A 22,939-nucleotide genomic window follows, 5' to 3' on the forward strand; every position below is an offset into this window, starting at 1 on the left:
TTATAGATATAAAGACTAGTTTTGAAGAAGAATAATCATATCAAACAGTTATCCTGCTTGCCAATATATTCAGTATTGATGAATACTAATAAATAATATCTAAAAGTGGGGAAGGAATAATATTCTAACACTAGACAATAATAGTCTCAAAAATTTGAACCGTGAAAATTTGTATAAGTTGGTGAATAACTCTTAACTTGTTCAATCGATTGATACAGTTATAATTACTTAAATTATTTTAAAATTAATGTGGGAGATCAATACATTTTCTTTTCATAAAAAGTCATAATGAATATCTGAAAATGTTGCTTCATGTTATGATTTACGAAATATTTTCCATTCTTTGTTCAAGAATTACTTCGTAAATTGTTCTATTCTTTGTACAACAAACATTAATTTATTAATCAATCGAGTGATTGATCTTTGTAGATAATTATAGTATTTCATATTGTTATTTAATTTTTAAGTACTTTCTTTCGTCTCAAATTATTTTAACTAATCTTCATTAGCAACTCGTAAATTAATTGCAGGAATTCAATATTAGATGTGATTAAACTATGTTGAATTTAGAAATAAACACCCAGTTGGAAAAGGGTTTCGGTTTTTTCATATTTCTTTCAAAAACATTCAATAAGATATTTTTTAATACCCTGCTTCTTTACCCCAACTGCTTTGAATGAGTCAAGAATAGACTAACTTTGAACATTTAAGTTTCCAAGTAAACTTTTTTTAGATCCCTGCTATCTAATATTATTGATTACACTTGCAAACTATCAAAAACTGTTAGGTTTTTTGTAAAAAATTGATTAGCCTGCCTAATAGTGGATTCCATGTAAATACCAAATTATGCAGTAGTACTAAGTAGCGCACATTTTTTCTAACCATCCCCGAAACAAATGTAAAATAAAATTATATTTTTCTATTATATTACCTACATATTTTATTCATACAGAAAGGTTTATTCTGATACCAGATAGATGTCATTATAGATTCCTTGTAATATCTAGTTTGAAGTATTACCTGTAGATTATTTTTGTAGAAGTTAGAAATCATTATATCAATAGAACACAAGACTTCAAATTAAAAAGGCTCATCCAATCTATTTTATTTTGCTCAATCTGATTTATTAATTTATTTAATAATAGATAACATAATTTTGAAACCTCACAAATTTCAATAAAAAATAATGTTATTCACATATTTTCTGCTGTAAGCTATTTTCAAAATAATTCTGTTTGAGAATATTTAAAATATTATTATGAAACATGATGTCATGGAAAACTGAATATTTATTAAGAACTAGCCCCAATAGAAACGCATAACTGGTCTCATTCTTTTTATCGGATAATATTTCGTTATTAATTAACGTTAGTCATTGATAATTATTAATTTTCAATCTTATTACTGGACAAAATTGTGCTTGTAAAACATATGAAAATGGGATACCCATGAATACCCATGATAGAGATACACTAAGTATGTATGAAACGACTATACATTCTTGGAAGACATCTTTCATTCAGTATGAAAGTCTAGTATCTGTTAGTAATAATGATAATCATTATTATTATTGATACATTTTTGATTTGTTTATAAATTTCAAGATTTTTGATTATTCATTAATTTGACTGCACTTGAAAATAGACGATAAAAATCAAAATGAATGTTCATATCAACAGATGAAAATATTTTGAAAAATACGTATTAATATATATTTACATTGGTATCCTGATTTGGTAGCTCTCTGAGATTTTTAGTGAATTATGTATGAAATATTTCAGAACTCATATTTTTCAAATGTTCATTGTTATTTGCTTATGAACCTGCTTAATTAGATAGTAATAATTAATATGAGTCTTGTCGAGAATTTATTCTTAGAAGTAAGCGTTTTATTTTCATAAGTGGCAAATTTATTAAGAAATTCTAATCATAATTGAATAAAGTTTTTTAAAAAACTTGAGATTTTTTCATTTGAATTCCTTGACCAACTCCGATTTGAGTCATGTTTTTCTGTTATCATTATTAATATTGATTGATGATGTACAATAATTTGAATTTATTTCAATTATGGTTTTTGGAAAATGTTCGAGGTTTGAGAACTCAATCGACTTGCATACTGTTCAATATTGCTTTTTATTCATCATTCAATTACACTTTTAATACAAAACTGAGCAGATCAGAAAATTATTGAAAAAAATTTCTCTCATCACCATAACAAAATTTCCTTCTCTTTCAAGAATAATATACAGTATGTCCAAACCATTGTTATAATAGGTAAATGATTATTTTGCAAACATAACAATTCGAATTAATACTGTATTCTAAAAGACTTGTTGAATCAGAGCAAAGTATAATCACCCAAGAAGAAAACATAATATGGCACAAAATGTTTGAAATTGGTTTAAAACAAATATTTCTTACAAATTGATGTTTGAATTGGTAATACATTATTTGTTGTACCTGAATATTTCACTAAATCTATTATTACAGTATATCATTATTCTTCACCTATAAACCTCATTGAAATTTAAGAATTCAAGATTATATTGTAAAAAACCTTATTCATAAATTGAAAAAGCTACTCCATGAATCTCATAATTCATTCATGTCATTAATAGGTCATTTCATAAATCTGTTTGCTTACTCGATATTTCATCTAAATAAAACTGTTTCTTTTCCAGTTCTAACATTTCGAGTTTTCTATATTAAAAACAGCATAATGGATTCTAAGCTATTTTATTGATTTTAATCTAATCAATAAAAACTTTGTTCAAACCACTATTCCAAACAATAACATTAATTCATTTTTCATTTCATTCAATGACATCATATAATAATTATTATGATGAAATGCTTGAAATATTCAAAGCTACTGTATTTAAATATTCTACTTCTAATCATTGGTGATTATAGTAGGCTACTATTTTTAAGTCTAAATTGATGTAAAATTGATACTACGAGTATTGTCTGAGACAATGGCTGATTATAAAATGTTTAATGATTCCAAGCTAACACTAACTTCCAAATAACTCTATCAGTTTCTCAAATTCTATTAAATGCTTATGAAATTGATATTATTCTTGTTGAAATAGTTTGTGGAGGAAATAATAGTTTATTGCACATGAAGTCAAATTGAAAAATATGAAGCATTTTTCCAATGAGAAAAAAATATTAGAAATTCTTTTTTTAAGTAAATTAATTGACTGTAAGCTAATAGATACTGTATTGTAACAAGTAGGCCTAAAATAAAGCTGAGCTTTCAATAAACAACTGACTGATTGAACTGATGAAGTTCAACAACTCAAGTTGCCAATGAAATCAGTTGTTGACAGTTGAAAGAATTGTTGACCCAAATTTTTGTTGATCTTTTGGTAATCTGGAAAAATTGTTGATCAATTTGGAATAAATTTTTGGCAACGGATTGAGTCGCATTTTCAATCCTAAAATTTAGAAATATCAACAGTTATAAAATTTTCAATCCCAATTAGATTATAATATTCAAGTAAGAGCATTTATGCTGCTCACAAATTTTGTGTAATAACCAATTTTCAAAATATATTTATATTCATCATTTTTCAAAATGCAAAGGCCAACAGATTCATTATCAATTAATTATTATTAAATGAATATCTAAATTAAATGCTGTAATTCAACCCGAAGACTTCTGCTACTGCAAATATTGACAACAGGGTAAACAGCTAGATGGAAATTCGATGAGCATTTTAATAATTGCAATATCTCAGTAATTTCCATTTATAAACTGGCTAGCCGCTATGGCTTCGTATAAAATGAGCGCTGCTATTCAAAGATTGTCAGTTTGTTGTAAGCATTCCTGACCGGTAATTATTAGGAGGTACTGGGTTCGATTCCCGGGCTGACAAATAATTTTTGAATAGTAGCGCTCATCGAATTTCCATCTAGCTGTTTTACCCTGTTTTTCATCCATTTTATTATCAGTACAATAATCGGAAATAAGAAATAGGCAATCCTAAACTTCTCGTCTTCTCAATTAAGATATAAAAGCCTAAATGAGTGTTATATCATAGCGAACGGAATATTACATAATACCAGAAAATAGCCTAAATAAATACAGTAGGCCTATATGTTTTCCGTACCGTGAGTTATCAAATTGAATAATTCAGATAAATTCTCTTATTAAACTTTCATAGAGGCGTCTAATACGGTATAGCCCAAGTGTCTAAACTCTAAATCCTATACTATTAAACGAGCAACTTCGGTTTATATTTTTGTATTTCACAGGATCTCGAAAACGGCTCTAACGATTCTCACGAAATTCAGAACATAGTAGGTTTATAATATAAAGATTCGATTGAACTAGGTCTCATCGCTGAAGGACATTAAAAGGATAATTATTATTCATCCTTGGAAAAACAGCTGATAATAATTATTTCGTCGTCTGTTGATATGGAAGTGAGTGAGCGAGTTCATGTGTGTGGGACTGTGTGTGTCAAAATTATGACTCAGCTATTGAACTTTTGTAATCTTTCAATCATCAGGTACCTACTTAGTGCCGGTTGCAAAAAAGCCGGGTTATTTTCAATCCTGATTAATTCCAGTAGATCCATCTTTTTGAAATGGTCTTCTTTGATTTGGTTCACGTAAAGTTAATCAGGATTAAAATTTAACCGGCTTTTGTGTAACTGGGCTTTTGTGAGGGAAATTTTTGTATTCCTCTGGGGATCAATCTCAATTTACTGTGATTAGATAGAACATTTCTGTATGAATGCTATTATCATTTCTTCTTTCGTAATAATTTTTTATGCTTTTGTACTCCAGAGCGAAGCTCGGTCCCCCATATTACAGCTTAATTGGAGATCTCAAGCAATGATAATGATTTATCTCCAATATTTATATTCTTCTGATCGTAATATTTGGTCTCCTACTTATACTTTGGAGCTTCCTTCTGTAAACTCTGTAAATTCGTGACGTATTCCTTCAGATGTAAATATCCCTTATGTAAATTATTTGAACAGTTGTACATATTTCAGCTCGAAATAAATCTTTCAGTCTCTTAGGAAGCCGATAGTGTTTTCTCTAGTGAGGTATGAATTGGAATGCTCCATAATGTAGATGGTGCCGAATTTTTATCTATAGGTAGTTTGTGTAAAATAAGTTGATCCCTCCATCCGAAGAAATTACAGGGTTGCCAAATCGTGTAGAACTGCAACTTTCTCAAGTTTCCAATTCAACGTCAGAATTGGATGCAGAATATCATCCCCGATATCCTAGTAGTACTAAAAAAGCTTCAGGGTTGATGGATTAAAAGGAAATTTAACTTTTTTGATAAAATTGGAAACATCGCGACGATTTGTTTCTCTTTTGAATATCACTTCTCTCAAAATCATGGGGCGTCGTAATGCGTGATAGTTTTATATCAAATTAACGAGGAGAATGTCTCCTTTCTATTGGTGTCCGGATAATTTTTACACAAACTATAGTGTTTTAAAAACACTGAGGTAGCATATTCAAAAATTTACAAGATTCACAACAACTTGAACACTATGTCCAACTAAAAGTACATTAACCGTTCACCAATAGGGTCTCCACATTATTGAAGCATATAAATGTTAGAATATATTTTCTCAAACTCAATATACCTTTGTTCACTCTGTAGATCAGCCATAGACTTGGCGTAAGCTTCACTCCAATTGGAGTACTCCCGTTGCATGGAATCGACATCCTCTTGCAAGAAATCGATCAGCTTTCCTAGTGGATTCGCAGCTCGAGTCAAAGTCTGAATTGCCGTTCGTAGTCTCTCCACTTCTTTCAAAGTTGATTCTCGCTCGCGTTTTCTACCGCCTTCCCAGTCCTTGAAAAATATCAAAATCATCTTTCAATAAAACAAATTTTTAAAATTCTATTTTATTTGAAAATTTGATCTATCATGATATCTATTAATGCCTAAACGAAAAATAGGAATGAAGTGAAATTGAATCTTCAAAAATATATTTACACTCGTAAAACAGGAATTTAATTAAGAGTTGAATCTTCCTACTAAATCTTCGAGTTGGAGTATATGCGTACTCGTACCTACTATGCCTACCTTCTCGCAGCTACTATGCCTACTCGTACCTACTATGCCTACCTACTCATACCTACTATGCCTACCTACTCGTACCTAGACTATCTTAAAAAACTTACTATTTCTGTTTTTGATGCTGATTGTCCAGAAATCTCCAGTTCCCTCTGTGTTTCCAATATTTGAGCAACTAGTTGTCCCTGTTCTTCATTTTGCAGATTTTCATTGTCTTCAGATTTCACATCGCCCACTTGTTCCTGTAAAACAAACATTTTTTCATTTTTCATAATGCATAATAAATCTAGGTTTTATTACCAAAGTAATTATTAACAAAGTGTTAATAACTTAATCCTTATAGATTCTATTATATTGAACGTAACTTGATAAACACATATGTTCACCATGTGTATGATAAGATATGCTCAATCTAATAGAATCTATAAGGATTGAGTTAATAACATTTTGTTATCAACTTTGGTGCAAACGCAGCTTAAGGCAATCATCTTAAAATTGAAAATCTTTTTGAAATGGTCTTCTTTGATTTGGTTCACGTAAAGTTAATCAGGATTAAAATTTAACCGGCTTTTGTGTAACTGGGCTTTTGTGAGGGAAATTTTTGTATTCCTCTGGGGATCAATCTCAATTTACTGTGATTAGATAGAACATTTCTGTATGAATGCTATTATCATTTCTTCTTTCGTAATAATTTTTTATGCTTTTGTACTCCAGAGCGAAGCTCGGTCCCCCATATTACAGCTTAATTGGAGATCTCAAGCAATGATAATGATTTATCTCCAATATTTATATTCTTCTGATCGTAATATTTGGTCTCCTACTTATACTTTGGAGCTTCCTTCTGTAAACTCTGTAAATTCGTGACGTATTCCTTCAGATGTAAATATCCCTTATGTAAATTATTTGAACAGTTGTACATATTTCAGCTCGAAATAAATCTTTCAGTCTCTTAGGAAGCCGATAGTGTTTTCTCTAGTGAGGTATGAATTGGAATGCTCCATAATGTAGATGGTGCCGAATTTTTATCTATAGGTAGTTTGTGTAAAATAAGTTGATCCCTCCATCCGAAGAAATTACAGGGTTGCCAAATCGTGTAGAACTGCAACTTTCTCAAGTTTCCAATTCAACGTCAGAATTGGATGCAGAATATCATCCCCGATATCCTAGTAGTACTAAAAAAGCTTCAGGGTTGATGGATTAAAAGGAAATTTAACTTTTTTGATAAAATTGGAAACATCGCGACGATTTGTTTCTCTTTTGAATATCACTTCTCTCAAAATCATGGGGCGTCGTAATGCGTGATAGTTTTATATCAAATTAACGAGGAGAATGTCTCCTTTCTATTGGTGTCCGGATAATTTTTACACAAACTATAGTGTTTTAAAAACACTGAGGTAGCATATTCAAAAATTTACAAGATTCACAACAACTTGAACACTATGTCCAACTAAAAGTACATTAACCGTTCACCAATAGGGTCTCCACATTATTGAAGCATATAAATGTTAGAATATATTTTCTCAAACTCAATATACCTTTGTTCACTCTGTAGATCAGCCATAGACTTGCGTAAGCTTCACTCCAATTGGAGTACTCCCGTTGCATGGAATCGACATCCTCTTGCAAGAAATCGATCAGCTTTCCTAGTGGATTCGCAGCTCGAGTCAAAGTCTGAATTGCCGTTCGTAGTCTCTCCACTTCTTTCAAAGTTGATTCTCGCTCGCGTTTTCTACCGCCTTCCCAGTCCTTGAAAAATATCAAAATCATCTTTCAATAAAACAAATTTTTAAAATTCTATTTTATTTGAAAATTTGATCTATCATGATATCTATTAATGCCTAAACGAAAAATAGGAATGAAGTGAAATTGAATCTTCAAAAATATATTTACACTCGTAAAACAGGAATTTAATTAAGAGTTGAATCTTCCTACTAAATCTTCGAGTTGGAGTATATGCGTACTCGTACCTACTATGCCTACCTTCTCGCAGCTACTATGCCTACTCGTACCTACTATGCCTACCTACTCATACCTACTATGCCTACTCGTACCTAGACTATCTTAAAAAACTTACTATTTCTGTTTTTGATGCTGATGGTCCAGAAATCTCCAGTTCCCTCTGTGTTTCCAATATTTGAGCAACTAGTTGTCCCTGTTCTTCATTTTGCAGATTTTCATTGTCTTCAGATTTCACATCGCCCACTTGTTCCTGTAAAACAAACATTTTTTCATTTTTCATAATGCATAATAAATCTAGGTTTTATTACCAAAGTAATTATTAACAAAGTGTTAATAACTTAATCCTTATAGATTCTATTATATTGAACGTAACTTGATAAACACATATGTTCACCATGTGTATGATAAGATATGCTCAATCTAATAGAATCTATAAGGATTGAGTTAATAACATTTTGTTATCAACTTTGGTGCAAACGCAGCTTAAGGCAATCATCTTAAAATTGAAAATCTTTTTGAAAATGGCATTAGTATGTTGAAGCATAAAAGTTTTTAAAGAAAAGGGTACCTACTTAGATTTTTAATTTCAAGATAAATAAGAGTAGCCCTTACCAAAAATGAGATAAGTCAATCATGTTTGTAAATTTCAAGTTCAATGAAACCTGGATAATAATTATTTAGGTATAGAAAATTATTAACAGTAAATATTGAGTACTCTGTATTGATTTATTACCGTACTATACTTTTCATTTTGAAAATTAATATCAATTTCAAATTTATTCCAGACAACTTATTTAACAAAAGTAATTCAAGTCTAGTTTGAGCTGGATGTTAATGATGATGGTGCTAGAGATGAGGAGTGAGTTACATTGCAACACTTATATCACTAATGAAATTTAACATAAGTAATCTAATAAGTCTAGTATGAGCTGGTTGATGATTATGATGGTGCTAGACATGGAGAGTGAGTTACAGTGCATCACTTAAATTAGTTAGCCTAGTTCATTCATTCATATTTTTAAAAGTTATTTGGTTATTCTAATCATTTGGTAGTTCAACTATTTGTGTATTATAATATGCGGGACGATTTAGAGCATTTAATTTGGATTTATGTTGAATAATAATTACTATTATTATATGATTTTTTCTGTATTCGAAATAAACGGTAATCAATCTTTTGTATTAAAACAGTTTAAGAAAGCTCAAATATAAAAGTTCCATTGTAGTTTAGAAGGTTATTGCTTCACTTTCAAATGTTTGGAGTTTGCTAATTTATTTTAAATGTTAATTATTTCATTATACCTGTTCTTTATCAATCTGTGATTAATTGATAAAACGAAAATTCTGATTCAATTCAATTCAGCCAAACTGCTTATATCAAATCTCAGTTGAGGTTGATGACCTGGCTTACCTTGGATAGGTCTGAGTCTAGAATAGACTGCTGAGGTTCGACAACAACCATACTTCCTTCATCGTTGTCGTCCTCATTTGTTGCGCCTGAATCGACAATCACATTCACAACAGCTGACGAAGTACGGCTGCAAAAAAAACCAAAATAAATAATGAAAGCATACTGAAATACAAGGCATAATATATCAAAAGGAGAAATAAAACATTTATTTTTTGTTTTTCTTCAGTAGTATTATTGAATAGATGTAATTTCACTTCATCTTGTAAGGGAGGCTAGAAAATGATAATCTAATGTACAAGTATTATTAATCAAACTATATAATATACGTCCAGGCCCCGGGCTTTGGCGAATGGCGCCCTGGGCAAATGTTCTATTACTGAACATTAATTGGAAATGGGACAGTTTTGGGCATGAGCCTGTTGTGCCTTTCCTCATGTTAAGTATTCGTACACAATGTGATAAATAATTATAATAAATACTATTAATGGAACCGCCCTTATTACTATAATGTAAAAGCAAATAATTTATGTCACTTATATCTTATGAAATGAATAACAGGAGATAACAAGATCACGTCTTTCAAACACAAAACTGTAGACCTCTTAACATTCTTCAGACGATTCAAAGCGGAAAATCCTCTCTCTGCAGAGCAGATGGTGACTAATCTGCTTAGAAAAATATTCTAACAGCTACTTCAAGATTTGAGAAAGTAAACTTCAATTCATGTTCTATAATTTATTCAAACACTTCATGGATTCCACCAAGCTCTCCCTGTTAACCATACATTTTGAAGTGCAGACATTCATTTTCAAATTCACTTCTTATATATGTCATTATATAATTTATAACTAGCGTCTACACGCATTTTAGAGCCTTAATTTTCCGTTATTAATTGTATAAAAGTCCAATAATAATAATTAGGGTAGGAGGCATAAAGTTTGATCGCAACTTGTGGTATGGCCTCTTTCTGTGATTCTTCTTGAACAAAAGCAGAGAGTATGTTATTTAAATCTTATCAGCTAAATTTTCAAAAGAGATATCAGCTTACAAATCTCATGTTTCTTACTATTTACATTTTACATTTCCGGTAGCCTGTATTATATTTACATGTTCTGCTGTTCTATGTATTTTTTAAAATAATTGTGTCAGATATTTTTAGTGGGTATTTTGATTCTCAAAATTATTTTCATCATCTCTTATTTGCGCCCTCAAAGATTTGGCGCCCTGGATTTGATACACTGTTCAAAAAGTGGCAATCAATTAATTATTTTTTATTCATTGTCACAGTACATCATATTCTCATTTGATTGGTGACTTGTCTGATAACAATTATCAGTACAAACATATCCTCGGCATATTTTCGATTAAAAAAAATCATTATTTGTATATTTTGTTTATTTATTATTTGTTATTTGTATTATAGTTATTTTGTGAACTCACGCAACTTCCTCAGCTACCTGCACATGTCCCCTGTCCCTAACCCGGGGCGCTCCAGGGCGGGCACTCGGGGGTCTCGTCGCTGTTCTGGGTCGCGCTACTGGGCCATTCATCACTTTCGCTGTACTTTGTCTATCCAAAAATAAAAGTCCACCATAAGAATTGAATTAATATTCAGAAAATTATTTATATTCTCGGTTAGCTGCACTTGAGCCGAGCTTTCCAATGAATTCCTGTTGTGCTGGCCAGGAAAAGAATATCATTGGTTTCTATGGAAGTGTTTACACGTTGATCAAGTTTTGGAATTTTATTCGGCCAATGAGTGAACACATTTCATAAGAGTCAATAGTTTTATTTTCTACCTAGTACAGCAGGAATTCATTGGAAAACACCGACACAAGGAAATATTTATACATAATTAATTATAACTTACAATTTAAATTAATAAGATGTACCTTTAAATTTAAAACTAGGAATTTGGCCTACCTCCAGTCAGTCATCTTTATCTTGATGTGCCCATGTGTCCTCATCAATTTATTGATGTTGAATGAGAAAGACTAAGAAATTGTCAAAAATAAGATTGGCAATGGTGTAATAACCGAAACCGGTCTTTCTATAAGTATCAATAGATCTGTGGTTTTTGACAATTTCTTAGTCTTTTTCATCCAATATGAATAATTACCACAATATCAACTTCTCAACTACACAAAAAAATATTGATGTTTAAGTTGAGTTTAGTGTTGGTCCATTGATTTAAACTTAAAATTTGTACGTTCAAAAACTTGACGATATGAGTGCGAGAGAAACAGGATCTGGACGAATTCAACTATGAAATCGGCTTAAAATCGTCCCGCGTCAATGTGTATACTAGGATTCATAATAAGGTTTTCCAGTCATCGATAAATAATAGATTTTTTTATTATTTCAGATCTGAATATTAATATTATTTACTTCTTCTCGTGTATAATTTGAATGATGCTCTTCGAATTAGCCCTCAACTTGGATTTTTGTCATAGTAGAAAACTACCTACCTATTCTTTTCAAATCTAAATTGAGGTCCACGTTATAAGTGGAGAAAGATAGGAGATCAACGTTGCCGATCCTCCATCTAGTCAATGACTTCTATAGACGGTAGCTGATACAGGTTTATTGAAGTAATATATAATCAATATAATCAATCATAATTTATTAATCAAGAAATAATATTTTTCAATAATTTCATAATTATTTTTTATAATTGTGATGAAATATAATTATAATCAATATTTTTCAATAATTTCATCATGAATTTACATAATTGAGATGAAATATTTTGTTAATTAATTACTAATTTTACATTGTTAAAAGACGATCTGGCAACAGAGCAAAGCCAGAAAGAGATAGCACTATTCGCTTTGTTGAATGATAGACAAGGATAGCAATACATTGCTAATCAAACACTGCCATTATAACGTGGACCTCACACTATAATACTTGAAGTGGAAGAGGGAGCTCTTATTGCCTCACCTTCACCACTACCTCCGTAAACAAAGCCGTAGTGCACTCGTGTGACGTCAGCACAGGTAGGGCTCCTCCACCAATAAAAATTCATTGATTTCAACTGATCTATATCAGCTAGTGTTTTTATTGGTGTAGGCGCCCTACCTGTGCTGACGTCACACGAGTGCACTACGGCTTTGTTTACAGAGGTAGTGCCTTCACTCACAACACTTGTTAGGTTTTAAACTGTAGAAATAAAGGCATTTATCAGTCTATCAGAGTAGAAAAATAGAAAATACCTTGTCGACTGACCACCAAGGACGGTTGCTTGTTTAGTTAGGGCATTCTTCTCTTTCTCACTGGATGAAGTGGAAGTGGAGGGCTCAACTTTGGCCTGAGTTTGAGCTTTATTTTGAATTGCCAGTGAGTTGCTTTCACTCTGATCATCTGCTTGACTGTCCAACGATGTCCCTGGATAAGACACAGTAGGAGAAATATTATATTTATTTATACATTGATACATAGGTTACAATATAATTCTCAACTATGAATGATAGGGAAAGGAACAACAGGCTTGAAGCCCAAAACTGTTCCTTTCCCAAATTTAGAATATTATTGTACATTTTTCAAGAATAAAAGAGGAGTTTGGAATAATAACTGTAATTTTGAAGCGACAGAAAGTAGTTTTTTTTTTAATTTGAATAGGATCCCCAATGAAGCATACTAAAAAATTATCCTTGTAAAAGAAATATTAAGTTCCCATAATTCTCACCAACTATGTTTGATAATCCTTAAATTGGAATTTCTAGCCTAATATTTTTTTATATCACATATCCTTTTATATTCCTTGGTTGAGGAATATTTGCTTCATCTTAGATACAAAAGTAGAACTAACAGAAAACATAAAAATCTGGTGTGGCGCACTCACACAACTTTCCTTGCCGTTATTAGAATATTGATCACCTGACGCTAGTGTTCACGCGCATCACAAGTCTACTTATAAACAAAGATCCAAGCCAGCTGGTGACAGGACAAAACGCTGGAGACATACGAGGTCTGATATCTCTTCATAGTGAATTATTTAATAGAATCAACAGTTGCCAATAGTTTGCAATTAGATAATCACATTTTCTCGAATTTCAAGCTTAATTTCAATTTTAAGTGAAAATGTTAATCAACATTAATTGTAGAGATTTTTATGCTCAATCTTCTCCACTCGATTTTTTTTGTTTGAATTGTATCTGAAGCCTGATAATTGGGAATCTGAAATCCAACTTTGCATAGATGGGGCGGAGCTCCTGAAATTTTTACAGATATGGGACTTGTGGCAGTTGATAGAGCTTATCAATGGCTATTCCAGGTATGAATTTAAACACACACACACACACACACACACACACACACACACACACACACACACACACACACACACAAAATGGAAATTGGGGTACCTTAATTTTTTTTGGAAAGCAATACTTTCCTTACCTATGGTAATAGGGCAAGGAGAGTAAAAAAGGTGTAGAAATAAATTAGAGATAATTTTTTTCGTTCGTGCGTGTCAGGTGATAAATAATGATGCATAAATTGAAATAAAATCAACTGAAAATAATTAAAAATCTCAGTACCCTTTTTTTAAAATATTTTATCGCGACATGTTTCGGTCATTTATGCCATTTTCAAGACTTGAAAATGGCATAAATGACCGAAACATGTCTTGATAATAGTTATTTGTATATCTAGAGTGAAAAGTAGCTACGACTTTTTCTCCCTGTGGGAAAAAGTTTGAAGCCCGAGGCGAAGCCAAGGGCAGCAATTTTCCTGAGGGAGAAAAAGTATTTTTCGCTCGTGATGTACACAACATTTTTCCTCCATCTACATTTTTTCATAGAAACTGCAAATAAAATAATTCTAATAACTTACGTATTGGTGACAATGATTCCTAAGAACATAACCTAAATCTAAAACCTAAAAACCGGTCGTCTGATAGGCACTGCCGATTGCGCTATCTATCGGCAAAAGTTGTAACAATTATATCAGCTGAGCAGCTACCAAAAATGGCTGACTCCAGATCACGCGGTTCAGATTTGAATTGCAGATCAAAAATATTTGTTGGCTGGTATTTTGAATAGAATAAAATATTTTAAAAATTGTATAAAGTTTTATCGTCTACTAATAATATTAAGAATATAATAATTATCATACAAACATATATTTCATGAGTTGATCAAATTTCTGGTTGTGGTATTGAATTCAGTTGACTCAATGACAGACACCTCTATTATGCTTTCTCATCTGAGCTTAGACCTTCTAACCTCTTACAATGTAAGTTTCAAAATAGAGATGCTCCCCATGTTATTTAAATGGAGTCACTTTTACTCCCTAGGGAGTTTTTCTGTTTTTTACTACCGAGAGCGAAAAAGTGACACTTTAGTATTAGGTTTCAGGGAGTAAAGTAAGTACTTTAGACAGTAGGTGGAGGAAAAATATTTTAAAAAAAGGGTACTGAGATTTTTAATTATTTTCTTTATATTTATATTACAAGTAGCCCTATACAGGAAAGAGATAAAATCAACTGCTCTAACAGCTTCGTCATTGAATACAAAGAGGACAGCATTTTAGGAGGTGATCATCTGACTGGATATCGCCACAGTCGCAGTACGGGTCCTCTATCTGCCTCCAAGTTGTGCGATTTTCTAACTCTGCTCTAAGGCGGTTCAGAGTTTTCCATTTGTCCATATGACAGCTCTGCTCCTGTTGGAAGTTGCTCCCTCAACACCAAGTCAGTGTCGTCTGTACTCTCATGCCATAATCTCATTAAAGAGATAAACTGGAGAGATAAAAATATTAATCTATGATCGTTCCAACTTTTCTAATGATTATTCCTATATAAGGCTTGTGCGTGGTATAATTCCTTGCCTCATTACCCACATACATTACCCATAGACTTTAAAAACAATTCAAAACACATAAAACATTATTATTCTTGAAGAAAAGTAAATTGATTTCCTTACAGTTGTGTTGGTGAGTGATATGATACTTTTCAAATGAAAACAAAATAATATTGAAGTTGTCAACCACTTTTATTTAAATAAAAGTTTTATGAAATAAAAGTGGTTGACGATTTCAATTTGTGTTTTCATAAATTAATTTCGGTGAAGTAATTTACTGTCTTTTGCTCACCTTTGGTGAATGAATCAGATCTTCTATGTCCAGGATGAGCTGATCCGGGTCTCCTTGATTCTGGCCTACCTTCCACTTCTTTTAATGCATTTCCTTTCAATTCCTCCTTCTCATTGACAGCCTTACTAGGAGAAGTCTCCACAACACTACTCAGGGACTGTTCAGCTTCTATGGAACTCGGTCCATTCTTAACGTCAACATTTTCGGTTGCTTTTTGAATCTTCGAATTCTCTTCCGTTTTATTCGGATCAGCGTTGGAGTTTCTTCTCTCCTTTGGTGCTTCGAGTGATTCCGGCGCATTGTTTAATTGTTCTTCCTCCCTGCTTCTGATGCTATCAAAAGAGTTCTGTTTCTCGTTCACTTCTTTTATCGTGGCGTTTTTGAGTATGCTTTTTGATTTGACCGGTGAAGGCTCAGTTCTCCTAAATAGATGAAAACCAAGTCAGTTAGTAACAAAAAATCGGCTTCTTAGACATTTTCTTATTATGGATGGATGAAGAGATATGAAGAGATGAAGCTTGAAATCCAGAAAGCAGAGCTTTTTCTATTGACTCAACTATCTACATCACACGTATTGCATTCATATAATTTTTTCATCTACATCAAAGCATTATTATATTAGAGCATTGAGTTTTCTTTAAATTGAAAGAAATATATCTTTCTAGAGTAGGGAATTGATATAATCCTGATACTTTAATATTATGTCAGTATGAATTCTTATCATACAGAACAGAAAACACATAACGATGGTATATGATGATATACGTATCTTCCTAAAATGTATGAACTCAGGGCTACTTTCTTGTATTTATAAAATATAATTATAGTACCCTTTAAAATTAATAGAATAATAGAATAAGAATATTTATATTTGAAATTTATTTAATAACCTGACGATGGTGTGATCACCGAAACTAGTAGTTATAATTTGTATTATTTTATTAATTTCAAAGGGTACTGTAATTCTATTTCATAGATGATACGTATTTTTGTCATATTTCAATTATTATTGTCCTATTTTTAAATGATCGTATATTAAATATGTATTTATTTGAATTACGTATGTATATTTTCTAGTAGAACAAAGCAATAACTGAAAACATGTTTGCTTTATCTCATTTCTTTAGTAGGAAGTCTTGCAAAGGAGTAGCGCCGCGCCTACACTTTTTGCATAAAATGATTAGTTCGATTTGTTTACATGTTGAGAAAATGAACGTTAATTTTCATCATTCCACATTCATATGAGAAGCATATTGTTTAGAAAAATTATTGTAATTGAATAGAAATTATATATTTATTCTACCATCAATAATTAATTTTTCCTCTCACTCACCTAGCTGGCGATTCAGAATCTTTTCTTTCTTTCTTTTTCGGCGTGGCATTACTCTCACTCTTTTTTGTCTTTTTGCTTTCCTTGGCAGGTTTTAAACTAGCTTCTTTGCTGGGTTTTGTCGGACTTTTCTTGAGTTTTTCAGTTTTGCTTTCTTCATTAGCTGTTTCCTTAGTTTGTTTGCTTTTACTTGTTGCCTGTTGGAATACAATGTAATAATTTATTATATATTTTTAAAACATTGGTTACTCTCAACTACCTATATAATCTACTCTTACTTTACCCAACACTTTTCATAGAGGAAATATTCAGCGTACGGTACCTTATTTTGAGATTTATTGCTTCCAGTGGCTTTCTTTGTCCCTTTGTTGATAACTTGCTCTACAGCACTTCTGCTGTCGATCTGAAAAAGAAAACGCACATGACTAAATTATGAAAAATTTACATACATATGATAGAACATGTAAAATATATAAGGTGAAGTACAAATATCCAAATGAATTTATTTTAATGTTTAAAAAATACAATGAAATTTAAATTATATGATTACAGATTTAATTGGATGGCAAAAATTTATTTGTGAATTTAACATAGAGCAGCTATAACAAAGTGATGGAACATTCAACTTAATAAAATTCAAAGTTCAACACTAGTGTTATTAGTAACCCTCAAGTTGTATTACATATTTTTATCTTGAAAATTTGTTTCTATTTTTTGTAATTAATGAAAATGATGGAAATTCTGTACCTTTTTCTCCAAAGCTTTTCCAATTGCCTGAAGAAGTTCATTGGTGCGATCAACTTCTAGACCAGCTACTATTTTTGTCGGCCTGGCAGTAAGATTTGCTCCAGTTGCTAGTTCTGAAAAATCGTTAAATTTTTACTTGAGATCGAACATGATATAATATCTTACTATCTTACTGCCTTTCTTCATTCACGCAGCTAGTAAACGACACATTTTAGTGTAAATCAACTTTATATGTGCGCGCCAAAAGCTTGAACCAACGATTTTGAAATGGCGTTCCATGGGAACATTTTGCACTATAGTGTGGTCCACGTTATAATGGCAGTGGATTAAGATAGAAGAATAGCGATACCGATTCTCTGCATTAATTAATTATATTTCTACACTGTCAAAAACATAATTGGCACCGTTGTGGACCTAGAAATGGATAGTACCACCGGCTTTGTCGAATGATAGACAAGGATAGCAAAACCAAAGTTGATCAAATACTGTCATTATAACGTGGACCTCACTATAGTTTTCAGTGGAGAGTTATTGTTTCAGGTTGATCATAGATGCATAATATTGAAAATCTGTGCAATATTTACAATACTGGTAGGCCTGCCTATTTTAAGTTGAGTGAAAATTGAATTTTATGTATAATAATAATATTCATATGGATTTTATATTGGTGGGAAGTTCCACCTCGCCTGAATATATCATTATAAGCTGTCAATGTATCTTACAACTCAACAACCACGTGATACTATATGCAAACGAGGCAAAATATCTTGTAAAATTACTCTGGATGCCAAACTTCGGTGGAAAAGCCATGTCAAGAAAAAGATGGATGAGCTCAACTACAAGTATAGTAGGATGTACTGGCTGATAGGAAGGAATTCAAGCTTATCAATCCACAATAAAATTCAACTCTACAAACAAATACTGAGGCCTGTCTGGTTGTATGGTGCGCAACTGTGGGGCTGTACAGCAGAGAGTAATATTGACATCATCCAACGTTTCCAAAACAAGTTTCTGCGTAATGCTGTCAATGCTCTATATTTCATCAGGAACGCCAACCTTCATGGAGACCTTCAGGTGGAGACAGTCAAGGAGATGATTGTAAAAACAGCAAGAACCTATGAAGAGGCTCTACATGACCATCCAGCTTTTGGACTGAGGCAGATCCAGAGGCAATCCACCTTTTGGACAACTCAACATTGACGAGGAGATTGAAAAGGAAGAAGCTAACAGATCTGGTGTAAACCTCCAGGAGTGCTTAGTGAAAGTGGAAAAAATATCAACTTAGTGCAGTGATTAATAAATTTTCTAATTTAAAACAAGGAGACGAAGCTATTACAATAAGATTCATCTTGTAAAATTAATTAAAGTATTAATTTAGGATAGAGAAAAAACTTTTCGTTAGTCTTAGTACTAGTAAAAGTTATATTAAAAAAATGTATCTTTACGACTGTCATACTTTAGCCGGAACCGACAAATAAACGTGCCCATCCAATAACACGGGAGTGACCTGTTCAAAAACTTCTGGTGATAAGCGGGTTTGTACCGTGGATCTTTAGTCTGAATTTCAAAATTTTAATTACCTAATTATTACTATTAAGCCTGCTCTTCTTGAATCTTTTTTTTGGAGATGATAACTTCAATTTCACACGTCACAATACTCTGAGTTTATGAAATAAGAACAGCGATGAAAACATTATTCTTTAAAACTAAACAATGCTACTAATGGTTTTATTGTTATTTCTTGTAATTTTAAGACTACATGATAATTGTATAATTAATTTATTCATTGATTATAAAATTATAAAGAATACTTACTGACTGCCAAAATCAACTTTTCCAAATAGGCAACTTTAGCATCTCGATCTTTGATATTTTCAGAAATCATCTCTTCAGCAGTGTACAGTCCCTGTAGGAACCCTGTTTCTTTCATTATCTGAAAGTAACATTAAAGGTAAAATATATTAGCCTATATGTAGGGAATGTAAATTATTTCCTTACTGTACTTCATGCTAAGAGAAAGCCTTTCAGTAATCAAAATATTAAAATGCTAAACAGGTATTTTTGTGATACCAGTAAATTTTGATGAAACAATGATTACGGTACATTGATACTACTTTATTGTAGTGTTCTTTCTATGGTAAATTTTGTAGGGCTCTTTCTATACGGTAGTATGTTTCATGGGAACAAACACAAATAAAATATTCATTTCTATTCTCTTTCTATGTTAAAAATAGAATAATAATAAAATTTAAATGCTATTTCTACCTAATCCTGGAATGATAGATCACTTTTTGCAGCCTCAATACAAATGCATGTACTGCTTGCTAAATTGAATAATTATATTTATTAGAAACTTTTAATTGAAAAGTAATTCAACGTGTGACGAAGATGGATTATAATTTCATCTTTATTCTAAAATAAGCAGAATATATTAGTAGGGTATATATGCATGATAATAATATAAATAAAACAATATTGTAATAATATGCAACTTACCGAAGATATCAAATCATGCAAGAAACGAAACGGAGGCTTCTTCAGTAGCTTTTCAGTTAACGGTGGTTTTTTCACAAATTTCTTAAGAGAATCTTGAGTTCGCTTTATAACTTCTGGCTTTATATCCTCTGACATATCTACAACATCGTTGTCAAGAAGCTGTCACTTGGATGTCAAAAAACTGTGAGATTTGTGCCTAGCTGACGTCGACTGAATGACAATAACTCATGTGTTGTATTGTGTGTACGAAGCACGTACTTGGTTGCCATGACAACGCTCCATTTTCTGTTTATATGTCATCTGATAGGGGTAAGGCCGGTTTACATCGTCAAGGGCCGATGGGCGTGCTCACCGAACGGAAAGACAGGTGTAAAACAAGGTCTTTGAGTTTTGTATCACGTTGAAGCGCACTTATCATATCCGGTACTTGCAAATTAAAAACCTAATTTTACTTTCTTTGCCCTTTTACCATAGGTAAGGAAATTATTGCTTTACGAAAAAAAATTAAGGTACCCCAATTTCTAAACGTTTCAAGGGCCCCTGAGTCCAAAAAAGTGGTTTTTGGGTATTGGCCGGTCTGTATGTGTAAAAGATATTTCATCTCCCAATAATTAATAAAATGACTTGAAATTTGGAACTTACGGTCCTTATAATATAATAGTGAGTAGGTTTGTGATTTTGCATTCAATTTTTTTCAAATAAGTGCAATCTTACATAATTTTTTTATTCATTGTGATAAATTTGTAGTATCATGTCAACCTTCTAAATTCTAAGGCCCGGTTGCACAACAGCCGGTTAAATTTTTACCGTGATTAATTTCTTGAGAACCAATCAGAGAAGGCGTTTTTGAAAAGACGGCTTCTCTGATTGGTTCTCGTGGAATTAATCACGGTTAAAATTTAACCGGCTGTTGTGCAACCGGCACTAAATCTTCAAATTATTATTCCTTGACCAAAAACAAAAATCAAGTGACGAAGCAGTGTGTGATATCATAACCTCAACCTTTGGACAACATTAACTTTTTATCAAAATTTTTGGAGAGAAATAGTACAGGCTCAGCCTAGTTTTTCCTTCAAAGTCATAATTATTTTATGTAGTATTTTGTACAATTGATGAATAAGGATCCGACATGAACAATTTTTATCAAATGCATTTCAAGATGGCGGCTAAAATGGCAAAATTTTGTCAAAATCAGGGGTTTTGCGATTTTCTCGAAAACGGCTCCAACGATTTTGATTAAATTTATACCTAAAATAGTCATTGATAAGCTCTATCAACTGCCACGAGTCCCATATCTGTAAAAATTTCAGGAACTCCGCGCCATATATGCAAAGTTTAATTATAGATTTCCAATTATCAGGCTTCAGATAGAATTTAAACAAAAAAAATTAAGTGGAAAAGATTGAGCATGAAAATCTCTACAAATAATGTTCAGTAACATTTTCACCTAAAATTGAAAATAAGCTCGAAATTCGAGAAAATGTGATTATTCAAACTGTTGATTCCATTTACTATGAAGAGATATAGCAGACCTCGTTTGTCTCCAGCGTTATTGTCCTGTCACCAGCTGGCTCAGATCTTTGAATAGCAGACTTGAGATGCGCGTGAACACTAGCGTCAGGTGATCAATTTTCATAACAGCAAGGAAAGTTGTATTCTACTTTCAGTAAAAAATGAATGTAATTTTGTAAGTCAAAAATATGTAAAATTAAAAAATGTAATTTTCAGTAAAAAATAAACTAGAGCTGAAAAATGGTACTTGCTTTTTTTAATAATAGTAGTCTTCATCAATTGATGTAAATTTTGATGAGGTATTTAATAGACTATAAATGTATGAATAATGATACATTGGCTTAAATGTATGGTTTTTACTACAAAATGTTTCACTGCTCAGTATTGTTACTTAGTAATTATTAATTTATTGACACAGAAATCATTCGCTTTTAAAAATGATGCCTTTAGTGGCTGTTGGAGCGATATAACTTATGAAATAACTTTTATCAGAACCTCATGATTTTCCAATGGATTTTGGCGTTTCAACGATGCATTCTATAAAAATAACAACAATTTACACTGCTTGTCTAAAAACGTTTGTTAATTTACTTTGTTTTGTCACACTAGTACTTTACCCTAATGTCATTGCAGTAATTAAAGCAGACTGCTGGTTTTTTTGCTAAAAGTGGATATTATAGAAGTTTAAAATAATTGGTCTATACCCTAATACCTAATAATGGTGAGAAGATCCTTAAGACCATCTCACACCACTATAGCGTAGCTTGAAATATGTTGCCGTCTGAAGTCGAAATCCGCATATCTCTGAATGATAAATCTTCGCAACCCCGGTTTGAAATGGACAGATTAATCAACACTACGTCCGCTACGTCTTCCAAAATATGCTAGATCGGTGCGATATCAGATTTACGAATAGCCTTGAGTTCCAATTCTCAAAATGGTGAATCACCAACTCTTTTATAATTCAAGAGATAGAGTGATGAGTACTCTTGGTATACGGTACAGCATGTTGAACAGCAGCAATATCTTTATGTACTAAAATCGTTTCCTGGTGTATCGGAACTCACCTGACCTGTTGGCTCATTGATACCTCCAACCATACATACAACTGTATAAAAATAAACGGAGAACTATTTCGAAGAAGATGGCGGACCTGCCGAAAGATCTCGTTGTCAAAGTGAGTGATTAATTCATTTATTGTAAAAAATCCGACTGCTAATCGTTTTACCTAATAACAAAAAAGTGATTAATAAGCAGTTCTTAATGGAAAACAACATTGAAGGGATCATTTCCACAGATTTACTCGGAAAGTAAAATAATAAAAACATACAAC

At 32.0% G+C, this 22,939-nt stretch overlaps 2 protein-coding genes across 2 annotated transcripts; both read right to left on the reverse strand.

Annotated features, from left to right (window-relative positions):
• Positions 1–1,532: 1,532 nt before the first annotated feature.
• Positions 1,533–6,312, reverse strand: LOC120351102 (TRAF3-interacting protein 1-like). The gene is made up of 3 exons (XM_039427095.1): positions 6,163–6,312; positions 5,619–5,830; positions 1,533–1,539 (listed from the first exon to the last, which is right to left on the reverse strand). Exons 1-3 carry the CDS (start codon positions 6,310–6,312, stop codon positions 1,533–1,535), a joined length of 369 nt encoding a protein of 122 aa, XP_039283029.1.
• A 1,201-nt stretch (positions 6,313–7,513) lies between these two features.
• Positions 7,514–20,474, reverse strand: LOC111049163 (TRAF3-interacting protein 1). The gene is made up of 11 exons (XM_039427096.1): positions 20,095–20,474; positions 19,414–19,531; positions 17,599–17,711; positions 17,174–17,254; positions 16,855–17,048; positions 15,522–15,943; positions 12,641–12,812; positions 10,866–10,994; positions 9,426–9,552; positions 8,130–8,264; positions 7,514–7,801 (listed from the first exon to the last, which is right to left on the reverse strand). The coding sequence occupies exons 1-11, from the start codon at positions 20,227–20,229 to the stop codon at positions 7,514–7,516; spliced, it is 1,914 nt and encodes a 637-aa protein (XP_039283030.1). The 5' UTR covers positions 20,230–20,474.
• Positions 20,475–22,939: the final 2,465 nt, after the last annotated feature.

The sequence above is a fragment of the Nilaparvata lugens genome, chromosome 4 (genome assembly GCF_014356525.2).
Source record: "Nilaparvata lugens isolate BPH chromosome 4, ASM1435652v1, whole genome shotgun sequence".
Classification (NCBI taxonomy): Eukaryota; Metazoa; Arthropoda; class Insecta; order Hemiptera; family Delphacidae; genus Nilaparvata; species Nilaparvata lugens.